At 41.7% G+C, this 22,451-nt stretch overlaps 1 protein-coding gene across 1 annotated transcript in view; it reads right to left on the reverse strand.

The window, feature by feature from the left end:
- Positions 1-4,613: 4,613 nt before the first annotated feature.
- Positions 4,614-22,451, reverse strand: part of cxadr (CXADR Ig-like cell adhesion molecule) — a 49,837-nt gene continuing 31,999 nt past the window's right edge. The window contains exons 2-7 of the mRNA XM_061740183.1: positions 20,364-20,533; positions 15,175-15,379; positions 9,840-9,995; positions 9,607-9,729; positions 8,701-8,839; positions 4,614-7,636 (exon numbers count right to left, since the gene is read on the reverse strand). Of these exons, the coding sequence (XP_061596167.1) occupies positions 7,354-7,636; positions 8,701-8,839; positions 9,607-9,729; positions 9,840-9,995; positions 15,175-15,379; positions 20,364-20,533 (1,076 nt within the window). The 3' untranslated portion in view covers positions 4,614-7,353. The remainder of the gene's footprint in view (positions 7,637-8,700; positions 8,840-9,606; positions 9,730-9,839; positions 9,996-15,174; positions 15,380-20,363; positions 20,534-22,451) is intronic.

Genomic DNA, 22,451 nt, shown 5'->3' on the forward strand with positions numbered 1-22,451 from the left:
GGCATCACCCTCACCGAGGCCACATTTTCTTGTCCGCCTCCTCGTGGCAGGTCACAGAAGGTGGACCACCTACAGTGGAGCCAGATTAAAAGTACAAATCACAAAGTAAACTACTGATCTGTGCAGGGTTTAAACTGCAGTGTGGTTAGGGTTGCCACCTTTCAGAAATAGAAATAAGGGACGCCCTGATTTCAGCAGCCCCAAAAAGCCCCAAAACTTCTAAACTGAATAAAAATGTGTTTATTTTATATGAAAAAACAAAATGCTTTGATTTAAAGTTTAAAGTGCTTTAATAGCATTTAACTTGCATGACTGTACAGACAGACAACCATACTAGCAACTGAAATATCCTCCTATGCTCTGTATGTCCACATCAGCCAAGATGTAGAATATAGCCTAAGAATATGGTGTAAAAGTTAATTTATTTCAATAATTCAACTAGAATATGGTGTAAAAGTTAATTTATTTCAATAATTCAACTAGAATATGGTGTAAAAGTTAATTTATTTCAATAATTCAACTAGAATATGGTGTAAAAGTTAATTTATTTCAATAATTCAACTAGAATATGGTGTAAAAGTTAATTTATTTCAATAATTCAACTAGAATATGGTGTAAAAGTTAATTTATTTCAATAATTCAACTAGAATATGGTGTAAAAGTTAATTTATTTCAATAATTCAACTAGAATATGGTGAAAAGTTAATTTATTTCAATAATTCAACTAGAATATGGTGTAAAAGTTAATGAAAATACAGTACAAATCGTGTCCCGTATTAGTTCAATACGGGACGCAACATTTTTTTCTCAAATAAAGGACAATTCCGTATTTTACGGGACGGGTGGCAACCCTAAGTGTGGTCATGGCTACGATCTCTCAGGACACGTGGAAGGAGATGATAATGCTGGGATAAAAGATCTGAGGAGAGGTGACGGGGGACGCCACAGTCCTCCACAGAGAGGACATTAAACCAGGTGTTGTGCCTCCGAGGACTTGCAGATGGATCCCGACCTCCTTGCGCTCTCCTTTTCTCCTCTTGCCAGCGCCATATGGAAAACACACAGAGGAGCAACACGGATGCCATTAATTTCCCAGCATGCCGAGTGCTTCCCTCGGTAAAGGCGTTAAGTGCTCGTCTCCTTCGCTCACGCAATGTTCCTCGTGCCAGAGAACAAAATGTCAAACCTGCAGATGAGCATCACATCGCTGATCCATGAAGCTCACCAGACAAACACCCCCAGAGAACGGAGGGAGATGGGGGGGGCGTATTGAAAAACATGATGTTGCTGGACCGAGTATAATCCCCGCATGAATCCGCCGCTGCTCCACGTGGCTCCCCGGAGCACGGAGGCGAAGGTCATTCATCAAAAAGTCAAGTATTAGTCATCGAAAAGTGAGCTGGGGGCGGGGGTGGAATATTCTGACCCAAGACGATGTTGTGATGCGAGGGGCGTAGAGGTCGACCTTTAATGGATGACTCTGTATCGACCACATGGGAAGACGGGCGTGAGGAAGCGGGGCCTGTTGGATGATGTGCCAGCGTTCTCCTCCCAGTCTGAGCAGAGCAGCAGGACTGAGGAAAGAGCGGAGGAGCGGGCTGAGCCTCCTGACACCGAGGCTGACCGGGACGTCTGGGTGCAGGTCTGCTGGGAGGAAGCACGACCAAGACCCAGACTAGTTCAGCTCAAGACCGAGACAAAAAAAAGACCTAGTTATTTAGTCATCTTGCGTGGGTTGTAGAACATCAGCACCATACTGGTTCAGCTGCTTAGTTTCCATATGAGGTGCGTCCCAATACTCAACTGCAGCACAATAACACAGAGAATTGGAGGTCTTATGTTGAACTCACTATAAAGGTTTTAATCAATTAGCTGAGATCAAATATGTGTGGCGACTGCACTACCGCTATTTCTACACTATTGGAGGATTGACTCGAGTGCTTTTATGGATCGACACGACTACTAACTAGTCACAAAGTCATCTAATAAAATAACCATCCAACACCCCCCTCCACCTCAGAAAAGTCTAATGAATAGTAAACGTTACTGATTTAAATTGTACTTCATTTGTAGATGAAATGTTAATTTTAAATATTCAAATTACACACAATTATCGACTTGAACTTGCATTATTTACCATTATAATAGTCAAATAACACTGTATATCAGCATCGCTGAAATGAACCTAATGCTTAATCAATCACAACGATATGCAAATATTATTCAAAGGCCAATGATGCCATATATTTATTCAAACAAGGCCGTTATAAACACTATACTGTAATTAAATACAGACACACATGCAGATGCACCAAAACATTAAATCAAATGCAAAATACAAATAGTTTACAAAACTGTACATTAACAAGAGGAAGAACTGGTGATCACAAGATTCTGTCACCTTGGTGTGCATCAGCATCTCAATTATCCGAGACAAGACCAAGACCAGACTGTCGAGGCCAAGACAAGACCACAAAAAAGTGGTCTGGAGACCAAGACCGGTCTGGAGACCTACAAGTCTACTCCAGTCACAATACGCAGACTTCTGGAGGCCACACGTGGGTTGGCGGAGTGTCTTGAACGACTGTACGGTGACACACAGATGTTATGCCTCCTTTTCCACTCTTTTTCATCTGACATGAGAGAGTCACTCTGCATTTAAAGTTCAGACTGTCAGCTTTAATTTAAGAGTATTCTCAGAAACAACGCAATTGCACTGCACTTCTCAATTTACTTCCCCCTGAAGATCCGTCTGTGCCATTGTAGTGTGGCACACATCTTGGTCTGGAAGGATTTAAAACACTGTACAAAAACGGTTCAAAAGAGTGCGGCAGCTTTCAGTGAATGACTGCAGGCCTCCAGACTTCTGGGAGTTACTCCGAATCCTCAATCTACACTTTAAATAGACTCCATCCATCAAAATACTGCTGAGACCTAAAAACAAGGACGTTGTCCAGAAATTCCTCTGACTCCTCAGTTATTCATCCGATGTGGCTGTGAAAGCTTACATTCACATCATAATCTGTGTCATTCTACATCCAAGTGCTAAGCGCACTGAGCCAAAATGTTAATGCACTGTTGTGCAGACAGAAGTGATGGAGCTCGCTCTACATGCATATGCATATTCTACTATTCCACCCAGATTTTTTTCCCCCCAACAAGCTGCTCCAAACCTGACTGAAGTTTTCTAAAAACAGCAGAGAGCTCAACGGCAGTGACGGCAGACGTCACATTGGAAGAGAGCAACTTTGATGAGACCCGTGCTTTTAGAGAGCTCTATTGTTAGCAGGGAGTGAATCACGCTTTACAAGATAAATCATCCCGCGAGCAGCCGGCTTAGACTGTATACAACCAGATAAGGTTGCCAAGGAAACCCTCCTGGAGAACCAATGAGCTTCCCCTCCCCAACCAGCCCACCCACCCACCGCCAGCCCCACTCCCAGCCTTCTTGATCCCTGCAAACAATTAATACCTTAGCCAGGGATGGGGGTGGGCGGGGGGCAGAAAGAGAGAGAGAGAGGTAGGCACAAATCCCCAGGTGCTTAAAACAGCAACACTCCCTCTCTATCTGGAGGACATGAGGTTAAAAAAAAAGAGGCACAAATGGATATTGGACTGGAGGACACAGAAGGATGATGTATGAGTCATTGCACATTAACTCAATGACCGAACAGCATTTAGTCCATCAATCTAATCTGGACACGTGCAGCAGCACACCTCACTAATGTCCATTTAATGAATGTTTTGAACGCGTAGCCGTAGAAGTGCCATTACGTCCCACCACATCCATTTTTGCAGTGGTTGGGATGGCGGTTCCCGACGGAGGCACCGGGCGAGCCGCGCGAGGCCTCGACCGGTCACAGATCAATGCTCCGGGGGCCTATCTATTACTGGCACCCAATTATAGCAGTGGACATCCACACAGAACTGCTACTAAGTGCTTTAGTCTTTTTTATTGACTACCTGTCAACAGGCTGCACACAGTGGAGCTGCTGGCTGATAATCAGGCATTGATCTATCCACATGTCAAGATCACCAGCATGTTAAGTGTATCCACAGGAACAGGAGGCTGATAGTGTTCAAAATGTACACATACCTACAAAACCGATGCACGAGTGATTAGTTCCTCAGTCGTTAACTGGGCATTTTGCATCATTGAGCTTACTTAATTGGAAGCTAATTCTGTACAACTTTGATTAGTGCTGGCTTGCAATGAAAGTAATTACCCAGCACATTAACCAGGGAAGGAAATTGGCTGCAAATTTAAAAAAAATAGCAAAAACAAATGACCGTGTCTCCAGGGGCAATACACTGAAACAACTTTAATAAGGTTCTGCAGGATGAGAGAGGATCCGGGTCACAAACCTCAGTTTATTCTGAGCCGAGCCGAGTGCGTCAGAGATGCCAGGAGGCAATTGTGCCTGGCCCAATATTGATTAATTACAATCATTAAGTGGTGAGAAAGTCACCTCACCTGGTGTTAGGGGCGGATTTCACCGGCTGATTAAAATTAAAGCAGACAGTCTTCAGAGATCAAATGCCACAGCAAAGGACGTAAATTAAGTTTTAGTCGCTCACAAGACGGGAGATGTCATCAACCAAATGAGACATGGTGGAGGACCGCAGTCTATTTCAAAGACTTTTATTATTCAAAAATACAGCACAAAAATACACACAAAGAAAACAGGTTTTCACGCAGAGTGCAAACCTCAAAGGAGATCTTCATGGAGAATTAGTACGCTCATTTCCAAGCTACTGTTAATATTGTTAATAGTAGTTGACGTTAATGTCTTGAGCAGGAGGTGACAGTAGGACCGTCATCCCCCGGAGCTCCAGCAGGTGAAGAGTAACTACATTTCTACAAGGGCACCATCCTGTCTACAAATCCCCCTCATGTACAACACACCTGATCATTCATTCACACACACACACACACACACACACACACACACACACACACACACACACACACACACACACACACACACACACACACACACACACACACACACACACACACACACACACACACACACACACACACACACACACACACACACACAACAGTGTTTAAGCCCAACTGACTGTTATCATTTCTTTGTCCAGGCTGGCCCAGGTGTTACTTTTCCTTACCTAAATAGAGTGACATCAAGAGACGTGGTCAGTCTTGCCTGCCTTTTCATATAAACGTGCATTTTCACACAGACAAAGTCGGAAACTTCCAAGCATACCCCCTAACATCTGCACCCTGCCGCCCAACCCCATCTCCTCCGTTTTAGATAAAGATTTAAGCACAGCACTGCAGAGCGTCACACACAAATCCGTTGAAATAAATCACTCATTCAGTGTTTTCATTAGATATCCTTACATCGACAGGTAGAGTATACACAGAGCTGGGACATTTATTTTCTATAATAAAAGCACATCAATTACTGAAATTAAGATTACAGTAATAAAGTTTATATATAGATATATGTATATTTAAAAAAAACAAACAAAAAAAAAACAATAGAAAAATAAAAGGTTAGAAAGTGTGAGACACATTAAGTTGTAGTCTGAGAACTGCTACGAGGAGAGTAGGAGTGGGAAATCCAAGACTAGATCCAACTGAGATGAGAGAAAACAATCAATAACCTCACTGTGCGACGATTATTACTGGTGTTCAGACAGATGGCCGTGAAGAAAGACGCTACAGCAAAGAGCACACCGGCGGACTTTCTACCACAACTGAAGTGGGGCAACAAGGCACAAAATAAGTCATAAAAATCCAGCTGAGGAGGGGTGAACCAACGGGAGGAGTTTAAGGCTAAAAGAAGGGAGAGAAATAAGGCATCAGAGAGAGGAAACAACAGTTAGCCCAACACATATTGATAGTGTTATTCCTTGTTCAGTAAAAGACAGGATAAGATGTTAGGACTTCCAAACAATGGAAGGCTAGGCATGTACAGGAATAACATTACCCAAAGGCTACAAGGACTGGCTTATGCAACTTTGATAAAACCTACACTGAGACTGCAAATTAAGGTCAAACTAAAGTGGTTGAAGATGCAGAGAAACAGTACGCAGCATCCCAAATCCCATCAGTTGGTTCACAGCGGGAACTTTCTTCATGCACCCATGATTAACATCCTTCATTAAAATCTCCCATTAATGCTACAAAAAGCCTTGAAAGGTTTCACATTAACCACAGAAAGAAGGTTAATCGATATATAGCCTCTTTGTAGTGCAGTAACACATACGGAGGATTACATGTAGCTCAGTGCGAGGATAAATTAAGACTGTGCTTTTGTCTTGCTAATTTGCTGTGCGTGTGTAGAAAAGAGGAAGTCCAATTGTCCTAGTTGCTAGCGAGATTGGCAGCCTTGAGTCATTCAAATACAATCAAAGCTGATTGCTCAGTGAACCTTGCTCTCCAGCTGTCCCTGTTAAGGCCAATGCAGCCCTGCTAAGAACTCTGGAGAGGAGGCTGGACAATGGTCCTGTTTAAACGTGGTCAAGAAGCAATAATCCAGCCAATCGTAAGTAGTGGCCTGAACTCCCCCTCGCTATGAGCCAATCACTATCCTTCATATCCCCCACCCTGATCCGGAGTGGGCACTTCAGACAACAGAGTAACGGTTACCCAGAAAAAAGCCCACCACGTTTCAGCTTGGTCCAAGGAATGAATCTAATTTTGTTCCCATGAGTGACTCGGTTTTTCCCAGGTCTGATCTCTTGCAATACATTTCTGTTTTAAACATTAAAAACTAAAAAAAAATTTAAACTAAGAATCATACACATGGATTTAAAGAAATAAATGAACTATTCAAGTTTTAACAATCTTTTTTTTTTTTTTCCAACACACATGCACAGCTGCAGTTTTATACAAATGTGCATGCATGCAGCTGTACAGTGTGTCGATGAGGGGCCTGGATCTGTCTGAACATACAGTGGATCTACAGCAAGAGAATCTATATATAAAAAAAACAAAAACAACAAAAAAAAACACATGCATTCACGTATGTACAATACCATTTGTATGTTGACCATTTTGCTCTATACCCACACTAGTTTTTGTGAGAAAGTCCAGAAGTTAAAATGAGTAAAAGCTGTATTTCTTATTATTTCATATTTGATAAAAAGTTAACGTGCTCTGTTGTGATTCCAGTAGAGCACATTTGTTTTACTGTCAACACACAGCAGAGCCAGGTCTCCGTAAGAGGAAGATACTCCCATTTTTAAATAATAAAGAGCCACCGTCAGGCCGCTCAGCCTGCCCAGTTCTCGCTCCATCATCATTGGCTTGTGTCCTCCTTTCTTCCACTCCCGTCCCTTGATGCAGAGTCCCTTCTAAAAAAAAAAAAAGAGGACACGCTAGACGATGGAACCGTCCTTGCTCTGAGCAGGGATCATGACGGGGATGGCTCCCATACGGTTGAGGTTTGGGCCGGCCATCTTGACGGCAGAGGGAGGGGGCAGAGGAACGTGGCTGGGAGGCCTCTCGTACTCCTCCGAGGAGGGGATTTTGTCGTACTGGGGCTTGAGAGCGTACTCGTGCAGGTTGGAGGGCGACATGGACCCCAGGGAGGAGCGCTGGCTGCCCACGGTGAAGCTGCGTGCCGTCGAAACGCGGCTCTTCGGTGGGGGCACGTCCTCTCTGCGGGCAAACAGAGACGGCAGCGTATTCAGACAACACAACAGGCTCACTATCAGGATGAGCACGCAAGCAAGTCAACGAAAAAGAAAATGAAAATGGATTTTTTGATTTGCTGTAAACCATGATGTAGTGTGACTGAGCACAGGTGTATAGCAGCGAGGAAAACAAAGACTAAAGGAGTCTGCATGAGTCACCTCAAGAGCGAAACATGATTTGACTCAATAAAAAAAAAGGGCAAATAATTGGACTGGGCCCGTGTGATTGGTCGAGACCGTCTGCACTGCTAAGTCATACTGACTGCGTGATAGCCTGTAGACATGGAGCAGAGCATTCAAATTCAGCTATGCCCTCTATTCCCCCTGCCACCACATTAACAACTAATAAGCAGCAATAATCCAGTTAAATGCTCAATCAAACCCAGCCTGAGGGGCCACATCTTGTTTGGACCAAAGCTTCGTGTTGTGGTGTAGGAGCAAATGGGTGTCTGCGTACGAGACGGGCCCACTGGTCTAATCCGCTCTGTCCTACAGCAGGAGCAGTGTCACATTGTGGTCTTAGACAGATTCAGTCCACAGCAGAGGGATAGTAAGCCCAGCGGTTGTAGCGAGCCCAAAGGCCGGATGGAGAGTTGGATGGAGAGGGGGGGGTGGATCTGCAGTGGGGGTGGGTGGCAGCCAGAGGCAGACATGACACAGGATCCACAGAGCAAACAAAGCTTTCAAACTGATTACCACAGCTGTTTATTTGAGGAGGGGTGAAAAAAAAAAGAAAAACCGCTGATGGAGAAAAACCATTTTCATGGTTGTTGGGAGTGTAGGAGACATGCTTGTGGAATGGTGTGTATGTGAGTGTGTGTGTGTGTGTGTGTCTAATGTAACCATGGCACTGAGAGCAATAATCACATATACTCTCTTTTTTTTATGCTGACTTTTAATCCGGTATTACAGAACCTGAAATACATTCTTCATCACACAGCAAAGAGCAGCAATAGAACATATTCATCCAACAAATGGAGAGTTTGTGCATCTGTGAGTAATATCCTAAAGATATTTTAGTGAGCGTACCTTATCTCATTGCAGATTTCCTTCTCGTACTTCTTCCTGTGACGAGCACGGCAGCAGCAGAAGAGAATGATGGCGATAAGGATGAGGATCAAAAGTACGGCAATGATGGATCCTGCGATGATCCCTGCAGTGTTGGGAGCTGGACGAGACAAGAGAAAGGAGAAAAAGGCTTTGCAATTTCCATCGTAATGACATTCATGTAGCTGATCCCCTCAAATAAAAACACAGAAATGTAGCCCTACACTTTGGAAAAGTATTGCAATGACTGCAGCTTCGATTGCTCAGGACTATGATGAGCTGGAGAACATAACGTGCAGCTTTTCCAGTAAATTCTAGCTGAATGAAATTAGCCACCGGTGTCTGGATTACATATTTTCAGGAAGCCTAATTGGTAATATCGTCAAAGTACATGTGTCCCCAATTACATTACAAAACATGGTTTTGCTGGGATTATATCTGAGATGTCAGTGTCAAGGAAGAATGAGTGCTGTTTGACAGCTTCTTCACATCTGAGCGCACATCCCTTAAAACTCAGATTGTTAACTACTTCCCAACAAGCACCAGAACCCACGCAGGATGACGGTACTGTCACGCCATGTGGTACCAGAGCTTCTACGGCTGAAGAAGCTGGCACACTGTCAAAATCAGACTTAGACTGTCTTTTTAATAGCAGCTGTATCTCTGGGTTACCAGGGGGGAAGTATTATTTACAATACTTCAGCTTTCTATTGTCTTTTGAGTTTCTATGTAAACCAGATTTTGCACAACTAAAACTGAAATTCTTCCCCATTTTTTACTTACCAGCTGATCATCAGGTCACAGCTTAGTAAAATGGCAACTGCTCCTAATGTGAAACAGGCTGAATGCAGGTTTGAACGTAAACATTAAAGCAGGCCGTGTACTCACGCGGTGTCACGTTCACGTAGAGCGTACACTCCTCTGCGCCAACACGGTTGCTGGCAACGCAGCGATAGGTACCAGATGCGCTGGCAGATGCATTCCTCACATTAACAGTGCCCGCCAAAGGATCTGTATTGAGGGCAAAAAACACGTAAATGAAAAGATGACACAGTTGGGCAGAAATGGGGCCTGTGAGGGGGATTTGAAAACTGATTTCTATTTCTGAGAAGTTTAACTACCCGTCACAGCGGAGGCTGGCAGCAGCTTGGTGCCACTGGTCTTCTCCCAGTCGTACTTGATTGGTTTGGTTCCCTCATTAGTCGTGCACCTCAGCACAACGTCTTTGCCTTCCTCCGTGGCTGTGTCGGTGTAGCACCTGGGCCTGGACGGCCGCACTGTGGAGGGGAAAGAAACGGTGTTGTCACTCAGGATAATTACACAAAACAATGAGGCTTTGCCTCTTTGGACACACAAACACACATTCTTGCAGCATTCAAAGTTAAGGAGGAGCTGCTTTCTGTCTGAAACGAGTGCCCAAAGAAGGAAAGAAAAAAAAGTGAGCAAATATGCCCCAGTCAGTCAGTATGTGGGCAGGAGATGAGATGGGGGATTTGAAAACAAACAAAAGTCTAAATTAAAAGCAGATGGACTCCCGTGAAGCTCAGACACGCTGAGCATGGCTGGGAGATGCAGGAGAGGGAGAGCAGAGAATAAAGGGACTCTGATGGCTAATGTTTGGATAGAGAAAATCTGAGGCCAAAGTCTGTGCCCCGTGTTCGCTGACAGAGCTGACATCATGGTGTGGTAATAGTTTCTGTAACAACACCACCCTGTAGTGGGGCTCTCCAGATTCAAACCAGGTGCCAGGCAGGAGGGTCCAGCTTAGCAGAGATAAGCACAAGGATTAACAGTACACCGACAGCACAGGGTGCTCTTATTAATCTAATAAACAGACACAGCCTAAGGACAAAAGGGGGACAGAGAGAGCAGCAGCCCAAATATGAAGCTAGCACTGATGGACAGATGGTGGAGTGATGAAACGAAAGGCTATACGACTCCTAACTCACTGGCCTGCTCTTCTCTGCTCTTGTGTTGCTCCTAACATAGTAAATGTCAGACATATGGCATTTTAAATGTATCTCATAAAGCTCAAAGTCAACTTAAGTCTGAGGAGTATAGCATGCAGAAATTCTCATTAGGACTGCTGTCCCATGATTTGATTTATTCATCTTTAGATTTCAGATGAAGGTGACAAGCTGAAGGGGAACAACACCTCCGACCTGAGATCTGTTAAATAAACAATGACTGAAATTTGTGAGTTGAACAATGCTTATCTTGTGAGAAGATAAATAAAAAAGGGTGGCTAGATCGTAGCATCACTGCTTAGAGATAAATGGCGTCAGAGAATGACTGGTTGTTGAATAGTAAAGTGAAATCTGAGTTAGCAGTGGGAACCTGAGCCAGACAGAGCGAATTAATGAGACCGACTGTTGAGCTCTGAAATGAGATCTTTAACTGAGGGAGGATTGTCTGGCGCTCAGATACAGGTGAACAGCTGGCTGCTCAGAGTAGCGGTAGCCACCAACAGTTGCAAGCGTTGCCCACATGCAGCGCTGAACTGCAGGTGGATACTCTCCTACTGTCAACTTCAACAACCTGCTCCGACCAGAGGAGAACACACATCAGGACATGCCACCTCCGATACAGTATCTGGACAATGTGCACAGTACAGGTGTCAACATGTGTGTGTGTGTGTGTGCGTGCTACCGTTTGTAAGACGACACAGCAACACCCAATCAATGTGAGGTTATGTTTATGTTAGTGTAGACTTATGCAAGCATGTCTCCTCTACTTTAGAGACTATCTACCTTCTGACAAGATCAACCTCAAGGTAAAATGCAGAGGAGGCCACATGTCCACACCTCTCCTTGTCAATGTTCCTCTGTTTAGCACACCCCTGCCCCTGTGGTCAAACCCTAGCAGCCTTTCAACTATTGTGACCTTGAGCAATCTCTCCTACACCTAAAGATGGCTGCATGTTCACACAGAGAAACTACATCTTCATCCCTTTAACCTCAGGGAAATCAGAGAGACACCAGATGCACCTACAAAAAAATTGTGGAATAACTGTAAAGATGAAATGAAATCATGCAAATCACTAAGTAAGTTTAAACAAATCTTTAAAAACACTACTCTTAATGGATACAAAATGGAAATGGTCACATGAACCACTTTTTCTTTTCTTTTATGCTTTTCTTTTTGAAGTTGTGTGAAATGAAGAAACGGTAAAAACAGAACATTAAAGGGGTAGGACTAGAAAAGTTTTTTGAAACTTCATCCTACACCCTTTCAAACAGGAAATATTTATTTACATATAGATTTGTCTCTTTAATTTGCTTTGTTTTGCTTATGGTTTTCTTTGTTGTTCTTTGTTTTTTTTCGGTATATACATTTTATGCATTCTGATTATTTTGTTTTTGTTTTAACCTGTTTGAATAAATAAATAAATGAAAAATGAAAAAAATAAAAAAACATAACTACAAGCAATTACCAACCCAGTGTCATCATTTGTTAACGTGCAGATATTAGTTGAATGATAGTTTAGCTGTTACTTACAGTAGAAACTGAGGACATTTTCAAACTAGATTTGTGACATCTGGTAATTAAATTTCTTGGCATCGATAGAAGTGATGCCAGACCAGACATCTTGCTAATGGTGCTGTAACTTGGGAAAGGCTGGTCATTTTGGAAGACAGCTTTGTCGTTCCACAATCAAAGCTTATTGTGTGAGAATAAGCAATGGTGGTTAATCTACTCGCATAAACTAAAAACAATAATTAGATTTCAAATTCTATCACTTATTAGGTTGTTTAGAGTTTCACAGTAGCGAACAGCTGATTCAGAAACCAACATCCTTTCATCCTTTTCATTTGGACAACTCATTCAACCCCTGTCTTACACCAGGGGGCGGGGGGGACGACACATTATGCTACTGTACTTAGCATTTTAGTATTTCGTATTTACTTTCACAATTTCTGTACTGCATCATGTTTCATGTGTATCTGTGTAATATAAAAGTTGGTGAAGTAGTCTTTGCCATTTACATGTTCTGCAGGACAGGAAACAGTAGTTTTCTATAAAACATCCGTTTGAAAAGGAAGAAAAGCCTATAACAACAACTTGGTAGGGCTGAAACAATTCTTTGAGGAGAAAAAAAAAAGAAATTGATTAAATCTTTTACAGTGTTTTGAGGATTATTTAGTGTTGCTCAAAGCACGAGTTTGATAAGAGAGTATAATACAATTTTCCCTGTGTATTCAATAACCTAACCTAAATCTGATAAGGGTGCATACAGCCTGGCAACCTGGTTGCTGGAATTTGATAAATAAACCTAGACTAAGTGACAAAATAAAGATCTTAACTCAGAAATCTTCTCATTTACATGTAGGGACTTGTACATTTAGCTTGTGTAGAAATTACTGTGTCAAATCAAATGTCACATGCTAATGATCAGACGTATAAAGGGAACTATGTCTTGTGAAGCACCACTAGGATGCAGAATGTGTTAAAGTTGAAAATAGTTGTGTTGATGGTTACTTCTGCAGAAGCTAAATGCACAAGTCCCAACATGGAAATGGATTTTTATGGCATTTATAAAGAACTCAGATAGATGATAGATCTTTATATTGTCATTTAAAATGTACAGCATCATTGTATCAGAACACACATTTCATTGCAGATTGACTCCCTAAGAACAGACATAATATAAATAAAAAAGACTGGACAAAAGCAATACTGCTACAGCAAAAGTGCAGTCGTGCGATGACAACAGATAGAGGCTACTGAAGTGTGTATGTTACCAAGTAACAGATCATGATCGAAACCTGTCTTTTCTCTTTTATCCTGTATATGATCTTTAATACAGCAAACGTATGTAATCCTGTGATTCCATTCAATTAACTAAATATGAATAATAAGAGGTATTCGATTAATTGAATTATTGATAGATGCAGTCCTACAACATGCAAATCAGCAGTCTTGATGATCTTATCCACTGGGGCTGTAGTAGGCAGGAAATTGTTTTATAGGAAATGGAAAAACGTATTCATTGCCAATGAATGTTTTCCTCTCCCGTTTGGATCGGTTTTTGTTTATCAGCCATCCAAGAACTGTGTCAATGGTTATTGAGGCAGCTGTAGCCACAATAATTGAGATCATTTGCTGTGATTAATCACTTTCAACAGAGAACCTAATTGTTTACCACCCAGCTAGCACTGAAACACAGCCATTTTAGTCGAACCCCATCCTGTCTATAGACCCGAGAAACTATTCTGATAACAGTTTCCATAACAGCGAAACATCAAACTTGCATCACAACACAGATAAAGGTTTCACATGTGGTCTGTTTTTCCCGTATGCAAATGGCAAGCATGTTTCGGAAGGCGATTTGCTTTCAACATCATTTAGCTGGCTGAATGACCAGCGAGGCCACAGTGTGCTTGCCCAGGGAGTGAATCATCTGACTAACTCTGATGTGATGCGTCACCCATTACTCCCCATGCACACGGAAAAAAAGAAAAGACTGCAAAGGCATTAGTCAAGATATCTTTTTACGATCTATTTTTGATTTAACACAATTAGTTGAAACTAATAGAAGATTATAATGCCATGTTTAAAATCTGTATTTAAAGGGGACCTATTATGAAAAACACTTTTTTCTTGCTTTAACATAATAAAGTGGTCTCCCCTCAGCCTGCCAACTCAGAGAAAGAGGAAAGCAACCAAATTCTGCAGTGTCTGTACAGCCGCCCGGATGAGCCGTGCAGTCTGATGTGGTTTCAATGAGCCGTTCAGATTCTGCGCCCGTTGTTACGTGACGACGGGAGCGATTTACATAGGTTGGCCTCCGATGCGTGAAACCACGCCCACAACTAACTCCACCGGCCGGAGCTTCTGCCATTTTTTCGTAGCGGTGTATCGCGTCATTCAGGCAGCCAATCAGCACAGTGCCTCATTATCATAGCCTCCCCGCCCACTCAGAATCCCGCATAGAGAATGAGGTTAGAGACTGAGAAGATAAAGACATGACTCAGAGGCCGAATTTCTAATTCATTTAGCAAAAACAATCAAAAGCTTGTTTTTAAGACATTCAAGGCCTGTTTAAAATAGGTATTTTTAATAAGCTGGAAACAGCTATATAATCAATATGTATATATCAATATGTATATACCAAACATACTGATGTTCGTGTTCAACTATGACAATTTGTAACAGTTAAAAAAAAAGAAAGAAAAAGTCTGAATTACTATTAAAAAAGGCAGAAAAAAAGTACACAATATCTAGGTTCTACCCAGAACTGTAATACAAAGCGAGGCTCTACAGCTGCTGGGAAGGTTATGCTCTCTATTTTTGAGTGGATTACATCAAAATAGCCAATGAGCGTGTGATTTGGTTCATTTCAATAGCAGAAGGAGAATTTACCCTGTAAGCACACAGAAAATAATAAAAAGACAGTTGGCTCAAAAGCATTGTGTATTTAGTCTTGTGTTTTGTTCTAGTGCCCCATCCACTCACCCATGACAATCAGGAGCATCTTCCTGCCGCGGATACCTGGAGCCTTCTTAACTTTACACTGGTAGGTGCCTGAATCCGATGATTTCAGCCCCGTCAGGTTGATTGAGCCATCACCGTTCTTTGGGTCTGCAGAGTTGAAGTGGACTCGACCCTTCATGGGGGCATAATAATCCTCGTATGCCCTGTCCCCCGAGTACAGAATCACCTGGTCATCAAAAAGAACAAAAAAAAAAACACAGGAAAGTTTGAGATGTAGTCCTTTCTTCAGAATAAAGACTCTAGTCTCTCTCAGACAGAGGGCCTTTTCACTGAACCAACCAAAACCATGTGAGAGAGAAAGTACCCCATCTTTTATCTGCAGAGTGCCCTTCAAACTGACAGCCTGTGCCATTTTGCCCTTTCTGCGAACAAGGAAAATGAAGGTGGAAAGGACAAAGCAAACACTGTAGAGCTAAATCAACACCTGCTGTGTCAACAAAAGAAGCACACACAAACACACACACACACACACACACACACACACACACACACACACACACACACACACACACACAGTCTGGACCTTTAAGGAAATGCCTAGAAATAAAGACCAGGTGTAGCCAACAAGGCACCAAGTAACTAGCAGTGGGGTGGTGGTGGAGGGAGACTGCAAAATAAAAGGGATAAGAGAAAAAAGGAGGATGACAGAAACACTAATAATGAAAAGAGTTCTAATTCTCTTTTATAGACACAGTCGTATTTTTTTCACATTTCCAGGGAGACGAGCAGTTTTTCTGTGTCATGATCAACATCACCACATAAATACCTCTGAGTGAGGGGAACGAGGAGAGGAAGGATAAAGCAACCATGAGGAAATGACATGTTCAAAGGAAGTAGGAAAAAATGAAAATAACAACAGAAAGGGAGGTTCTGATATGTCTACACCAAGTTGCTATAATAGTTTCTATAATAAGTGCCCATTAGGAATGGGCGATATTTTACCGTTCACGATATACCGTCCAAAAAATTCCTCACGATAAGAATTTGTCATCTCGCGGTAAAAACGATAAATTCCCTTTGATAAAGTTTTTGTGTAAAAATGATTTATGGTTCTGCGTTAAATCCACAACGTACGGGAAGGAAGGAAGGAAGGAAGGAAGGAAGGAAGGAAGGAAGGAAGGAAGGAAGGAAGGAAGGAAGGAAAGAAGGAAGGAAGGAAGGAAGGAAGGAAGGAAGGAAGGAAGGAAGGAAGGAAGGAAGGAAGGAAGGAAGGAAGGAAGGAAGGAAGGAAGGAAGAAAAGGGGAGAAGGAAGAAAAGGGGAGAAGGAAGGATGGAAGGAAGGAAGGAAGGAAGGAAGGAAGGAAGGAAGGAAGAAAAGGGGAGAAGGGAGAAAAGAGGAAGGGAAGAGGGAAGGAGAGAGCAGGAGGAAAGAAGGTAGGAAGGAAGGAAGGAAATGAGCCTGAAAGAAAGAAAGAAAGAAAGAAAGAAAGAAAGAAAGAAAGAAAGAAAGAAAGAAAGAAAGAAAGAAAGAAAGAAAGAAAGAAAGAAAGAAAGAAAGAAAGAAAGAAAGAAAGAAAGAAAGAAAGAAAGAAAGAAAGAAGAGGATAAATTCCCGTTGGCGGATCTGAGAGCGAGATAGATTTATAGTTGAAAAGGTGGAGTTGAATTGGTATTTTTTAATCGTTATCGGGATAAATGCCGGAAATTATCATGATACATTTTTCAGTCCATACCGCCCATCCCTAGTGCCCATCTTGTACACATTAGTCAGGTAGACACGCAACTTTGTTAATATTTCACATTACTCTCAGGGGATGGACACAGATTCCTGCAATCCCCCCTGGGGATCAGAACATCAACAGCAATAACAGTGAGACCAAAAAAGAGAGGAAATTAAATTGCCTGAGGCTTAACAAGACAAGAACCCTAACTTGAGCCACTTTACAAGCAAACTGAAGTGCTTACATGCATCACAAACACCTCAATAAAAATAAAAAAATGATTAAAAAGAAGAAAAAAAGAACAATAACCTTGAGAATCATGATTCAATAGAGGGAGAAAAATCCATATAAAAAGCCTGCAAAAACAACATGAAAAGGTCAACAGACTAGGAAAGCGGCAGAAGCAGGGACGGGAGAGCACAACCTTCAGTTTGCTGTATTTCATAACTGGTAGCGTACTCAGTAATGACACCTGCCACACTCCTCTCAGTGGGTAGATCAGTCTGCAGAGGAATTTCTGTTGGCTACCCTCAGTTTCACGGGACACAGGTTACAATGACATCATTGTCACGTGATGGTGCTCCTGCTTAGGGAACTAAGGAGAAGAGACACGGCTTATTTGAGAGGCAAAGCAGAGAGCTGTGATACCTGTATCCTACAAACAACCTGCAGAGCTCAGTGAGAACAGCATTCTGTCTTTACACTCCCACTGAGGCTTTTAACTGAAATGGCTCCAAGTGCTGCCGCCACATAAACATCTCTAGCCTAAATTCCTCCATAAGGTTAAGGTCTTTATCTGAAAATAGAATTGGGTCTTTTCCCCCCTATAATAATAATAATAAAAGCCATTTGCATGTGCTAGTAAACACTGCCATGGTTATGCATCCTAAATCCTCTCAACATTTTATAATACACAAATTCCCTCTCTGCAGTAATATCAGTGAACAAAAGGCTTTGCTGTTGCAACAAAGCACAAAAGACACAATATATGTGACAAGGGATGTAGCTCCATATTTCTGTAAGTAATTTAATCCCCTGTTCACACGATCTAGATCTGGCCTCCATAATTGTTTTTGTCATAGTTCTCACTGCTGTGGCAAACACTCAGGGCACACCCTAACCCTAACCCCACAGCCGATCTGTAGACAGACTATGAGAGAAATATGCAAATTGCTGGTAATGTAGGCATGCCTGGCATCTCTCATTTAAATCCAACAAAGCAACTTGAATTAGCTATGCTCCGCCGAACACAAAACGACACTGATGATATGTAGGATATGTCAGCCAAAGGGGGCCATCAGTTTCCTGTAGACCCTGAACTGGATGGATAATGTGCGGCATGATTTCTGACAGCATTAATGCAATGAAAATACAGCGGAAGTATGAGGCATGATAATAGAAACAGAATTATTAAAGCAAGTTAATATGCACATGTTGATACAAGATAATCTATCTTTTCATTTCTAAAAAGAGTTATTCAGGTTCACATTTCATAATGTTGTGGATTTATCCTGGTGAAAAGCTCTCTGCTTCACAAATGCCCCCAACACAGGTTGTTCCTCTAAGTCCAGCCTATTTTTTCATTAATCTAAGCCATGTGAGCAAACGCTTCATGTGATTTGTGAGTGTCCAGGAGCCTCTGGCAACAAAGTTTAGCCTTCGCTCTTATTTCACTGCCTGGTGTGGTAGCTTTGCTCACAGCTGATTGGCCTAATTCTATTGAACCCTGTCACATAAATTAAAGACAGTCACTCGGAATTAATAAGCCACTAATTGCAAGGATTTTACTATATGCATGAATAGATGTTGGTTAAGGGGCTATAAGAATCAGAGCATGACAAGAAAAATCAGATAGGTCAAGAAGCACAAATGCAATCAGAGGGAGATATCTGGACTGTTCAAATTCCTTCAAATGTTTGGCAACATGAAAATAAAGTGAGGGATATGATACAATTTGCGAACCTTTTACATATTAGGACACGCAAAAGAAGAGGTACAAATACAGAGCTCTACAGGGAAGAGAGTAGTTCTGGTTGGATCAATGGACCAAGGTGTCAAATGATGAGGCTGTGATCTAGCATTAAAAGTAAACAGATAAAAACAGTTGAGTCAAAACACCAAAGAAATTAAAATAAAGGGTCAAAGAGAGTAATGAAAAGACTGTGGCAGGTCAGTGGAGCCAGAACGAGCTATGGCAAGAAAACATCTCCATGCTTGCTAAAGCTCTGTGGGTGTGTAGAGATCCTGTAGAGTTGAGTACTCCTCCCTTTTCATGGCCGAGGGCCATGTTAGAAAAGAATGACTGTTTTGAAAGAAAACAACACCTATTGGTCCTACTGTAGTGTATGCAGCTATGAGAACGGTAAAGAAAACAAAGACTCCACAGAGGTGCATGTGGCTGACATTGTATTGGTCTTGCTTTTTGTTCACTTCCTATGCGGTACAATGCAACACCTAAAACAACAGACACATTCCACAGAATCTGTATTGCCCTTCATCTTTTGGACAACACATGAAGCAACACAAAACCCACAGATGAAAGGGTGCAGCATCTTTTTTTTGTAAAACCACGTTATGACTTTTGAGAAAGAAGCTACATAAAGAATATTATTGTGTGAAAAATCCTATCATGCACTAACCATAAGGAAAGAACAAAGCCTATTTGGAGCAAGTGAAAGCCAATTATATTTATTAATATTACAGTTTAATTTATCCTTATCTCATTTATAGCAACATTGTTTGGGCAAGTACATATTCATTGAATTTACACAAATTACTCATTACTCAAAAGAAGTTTGTAAGAATAGCTACTTCTGCCTCCTATTTGGCCCCATCTGCCCCTTTGTTTAAAAAAATAAATTTATTATCCATCTATGATATTAACATACTCCAATCATGTGCTTTCATTTACAAATGCACTTATCTTGCAAATATGCTTCCAAGTACTTTCAAAGATTTTTTTAAGACCAATTCACAAATTCATAACTATAATACCAGACAATTCGAGGATCTCCATTCTTCATTCAGTCGTACCAATAGCAGTCAGTTCTCCATCAAAGACAGAGGTTCCTCACTCTGGAACTCTCATATACTTATTGCAAAATCTTCACTGTCTATTAGTAGTTTTAAACAGAGATTGAAGACCAGCCTTATTGATCAAGCGTCTAGAAGTGCTTCCACTTAATGTGGACTCACTTCTGCACGTGCACACCGAGAAATTGTCTGTTTATATCTATCTTTTTGGAACGCTGTTTTTTTTTTGTTTTTTGTTCTTGCTATTATTTCAATACAATATATTTTCAATACAATGTATCTTCTTGGTGAGAACTTTGAATAAGCCCATTTAGGGCTTCCTTTCTCACCTGCACATATTTTCATGCTTTTATGTTCATTTAAACTTTTGTACCGTTTTTTTTTTTATGTTGTGCAAATAAACAAATCAAATCAAATCAATTACAAAATAGATGTTTGTGAACATCACAACATACCACTTTGTCCTCTTTCTGGTTGTCAGAGGCTAGCAAACTCCATTCAATATCCAGGGGTCCAGTGTCCTCTCGGGCTAGGGCGAACTGGCAGTCCAGCTTCACACTCTGACCGCTGGCCTTCTCTATGGATGTTGGTCCTGTAGATGTGATTTCCAGACCTGAGGCCAAACCTTGACAATAAAGACCAAAGAAAAAATGTAAGTCGAGGCTGGAACACTACATACTAAATTATGACAAGACTAAAAAGCCAGCAGAACAGACTCACACAGAATTAAAGACTTTTCAAAGAAGACATATCATGACTGTTTTCAAAATGCTGAAAAAAATTGGACACGTGTATGACTTGCTCCTAGAGCACACGATTCCCCCTTTCAACTATGTATATACAACAGCACATTAGCACATTAGTCTCTATTGACATTGCTATTAAAAGCTTTTATATTTGAGCTGGTCGTGGGTTCTCTCAATTACAAATAGTGATTTTTCTTTAACATGTCCGCCTTAAAAAGCTTTTAAATAGAAATACACCATCTGCAATCCTCTTGACCGATTCATTTTCCTTAGACGTCTTAGGGTGCTTTCACACCTGTCCCGTTTGGAGCAGTTGTTCCGGAACAGGGAGCGTTTCCCCCTAAAGATCGGAACGTTTGGTATATCTGAACACAGCAATCGCGCTCGGAAACGGCACAAAACAAGCGAGCCGAGATCACCTAGGAGAGGTGGTCTCGGCTTGATTCCATTCGAGCCCTGAAGCGGTTCATTTTTTTTATTTGTAGTGAGAACATAATCGACACAGCAACCGACACAACTCCATTCATTGTGTATGTGCGACCGCGGCGCAAGGAGAAGAGTCGGCGCAGCCTCCACCTCCTTCTCTCCTATTGGACGTGCTGAGATTTCGTCCCAGCGCGGAACGGTGAAATTAAAAAATGTTCAAGTCGGGCAGGGTTTGCGCAGCACAAACCCTGCGGCAGGCGGCCTCTGGCCCGCCGCTGAGCTCCGCTCTGCGCCGAGCGCACATAAATGAATGGGTAAAGTCTGAATTATGGTTCCACGTTAAATCGACGCAGAGCCTATGATGTACCCTACGCCGTAGGCTCTGCGTTGGTGTAACGCAGAACCATAAATCAGCCTAAAGCCGGCGGCTGCAGTCTGCGCTTTGCACCCTCTCTGTGAAAGGGGCTTGTTGTTTATCCCGGGGTGTGGAAGAGGAAACTCCTTCTGCGTTCATTTGACCAATCAGAGAGCAGCTGGTTCGCGCACGGCATTTATCAGCTCTGAACCGGTACAGACGTTTGCCTTGTGAACACTAACGCCACGAACGAAAAACGAAACAACTGTATCGATTTAGCCCCTGAATCGGAACAAAACAAACGGGCCACAGGTGTGAAAGCACCCTTACTTTCAATAATAATTTTAACTGATACCAATTTTTTACCTAAGAGCTGCAATCTACATACCTTTACAAAAGTAGTAAAATATGACAGAGGCTGCTGTGTGCTGTATTATCTATATTTATATCTACCTCTGCTAGCTTCATACAATGTTGACTAACACTTCTAGTTCAAATTTGATTAAGATGTTTCTCTTTTAGTGTTGTATTAAGTATTTTGTCCCATATTCTGCATTCGCAATGGAAACATGTGATCATGTTAATGTAAGTATGTTATCATGTTATGCTTGCCAAGTAGAAAAAAGCCCTCATCTTTCAGTACTCTAGTCTGATGCACTGAGACGAAATTTATGATAAAAGGAACACATGCAATATATCGGGGGTCATAGTGTCTGCAAGAAAATAAAAGTCTTAAGTAAATGTACAAATTCCATATATTTATGCCATTTTCCATATCTAACCAAAGGTTTTTGATAGTGGTTCTCCATGTGCAGCTTTAAAAGTGTAGAAACTTAACTCAAAGTTCCAGTAAGTAACATTTAATATAGTTATATTCTGTAACCTGAAGTTTTCAGGACATTTTTTTCTTTCACATTTTTCATCCAGAGACAAAATGAGTTACACCTCAATCATTATGTTTTACTGCAGCGAGCTCGATAGGACCACTGCTACCCTATGCACGATATTACACTGTC

Source organism: Cololabis saira, chromosome 14 (genome assembly GCF_033807715.1).
Source record: "Cololabis saira isolate AMF1-May2022 chromosome 14, fColSai1.1, whole genome shotgun sequence".
NCBI lineage: Eukaryota > Metazoa > Chordata > Actinopteri > Beloniformes > Belonidae > Cololabis > Cololabis saira.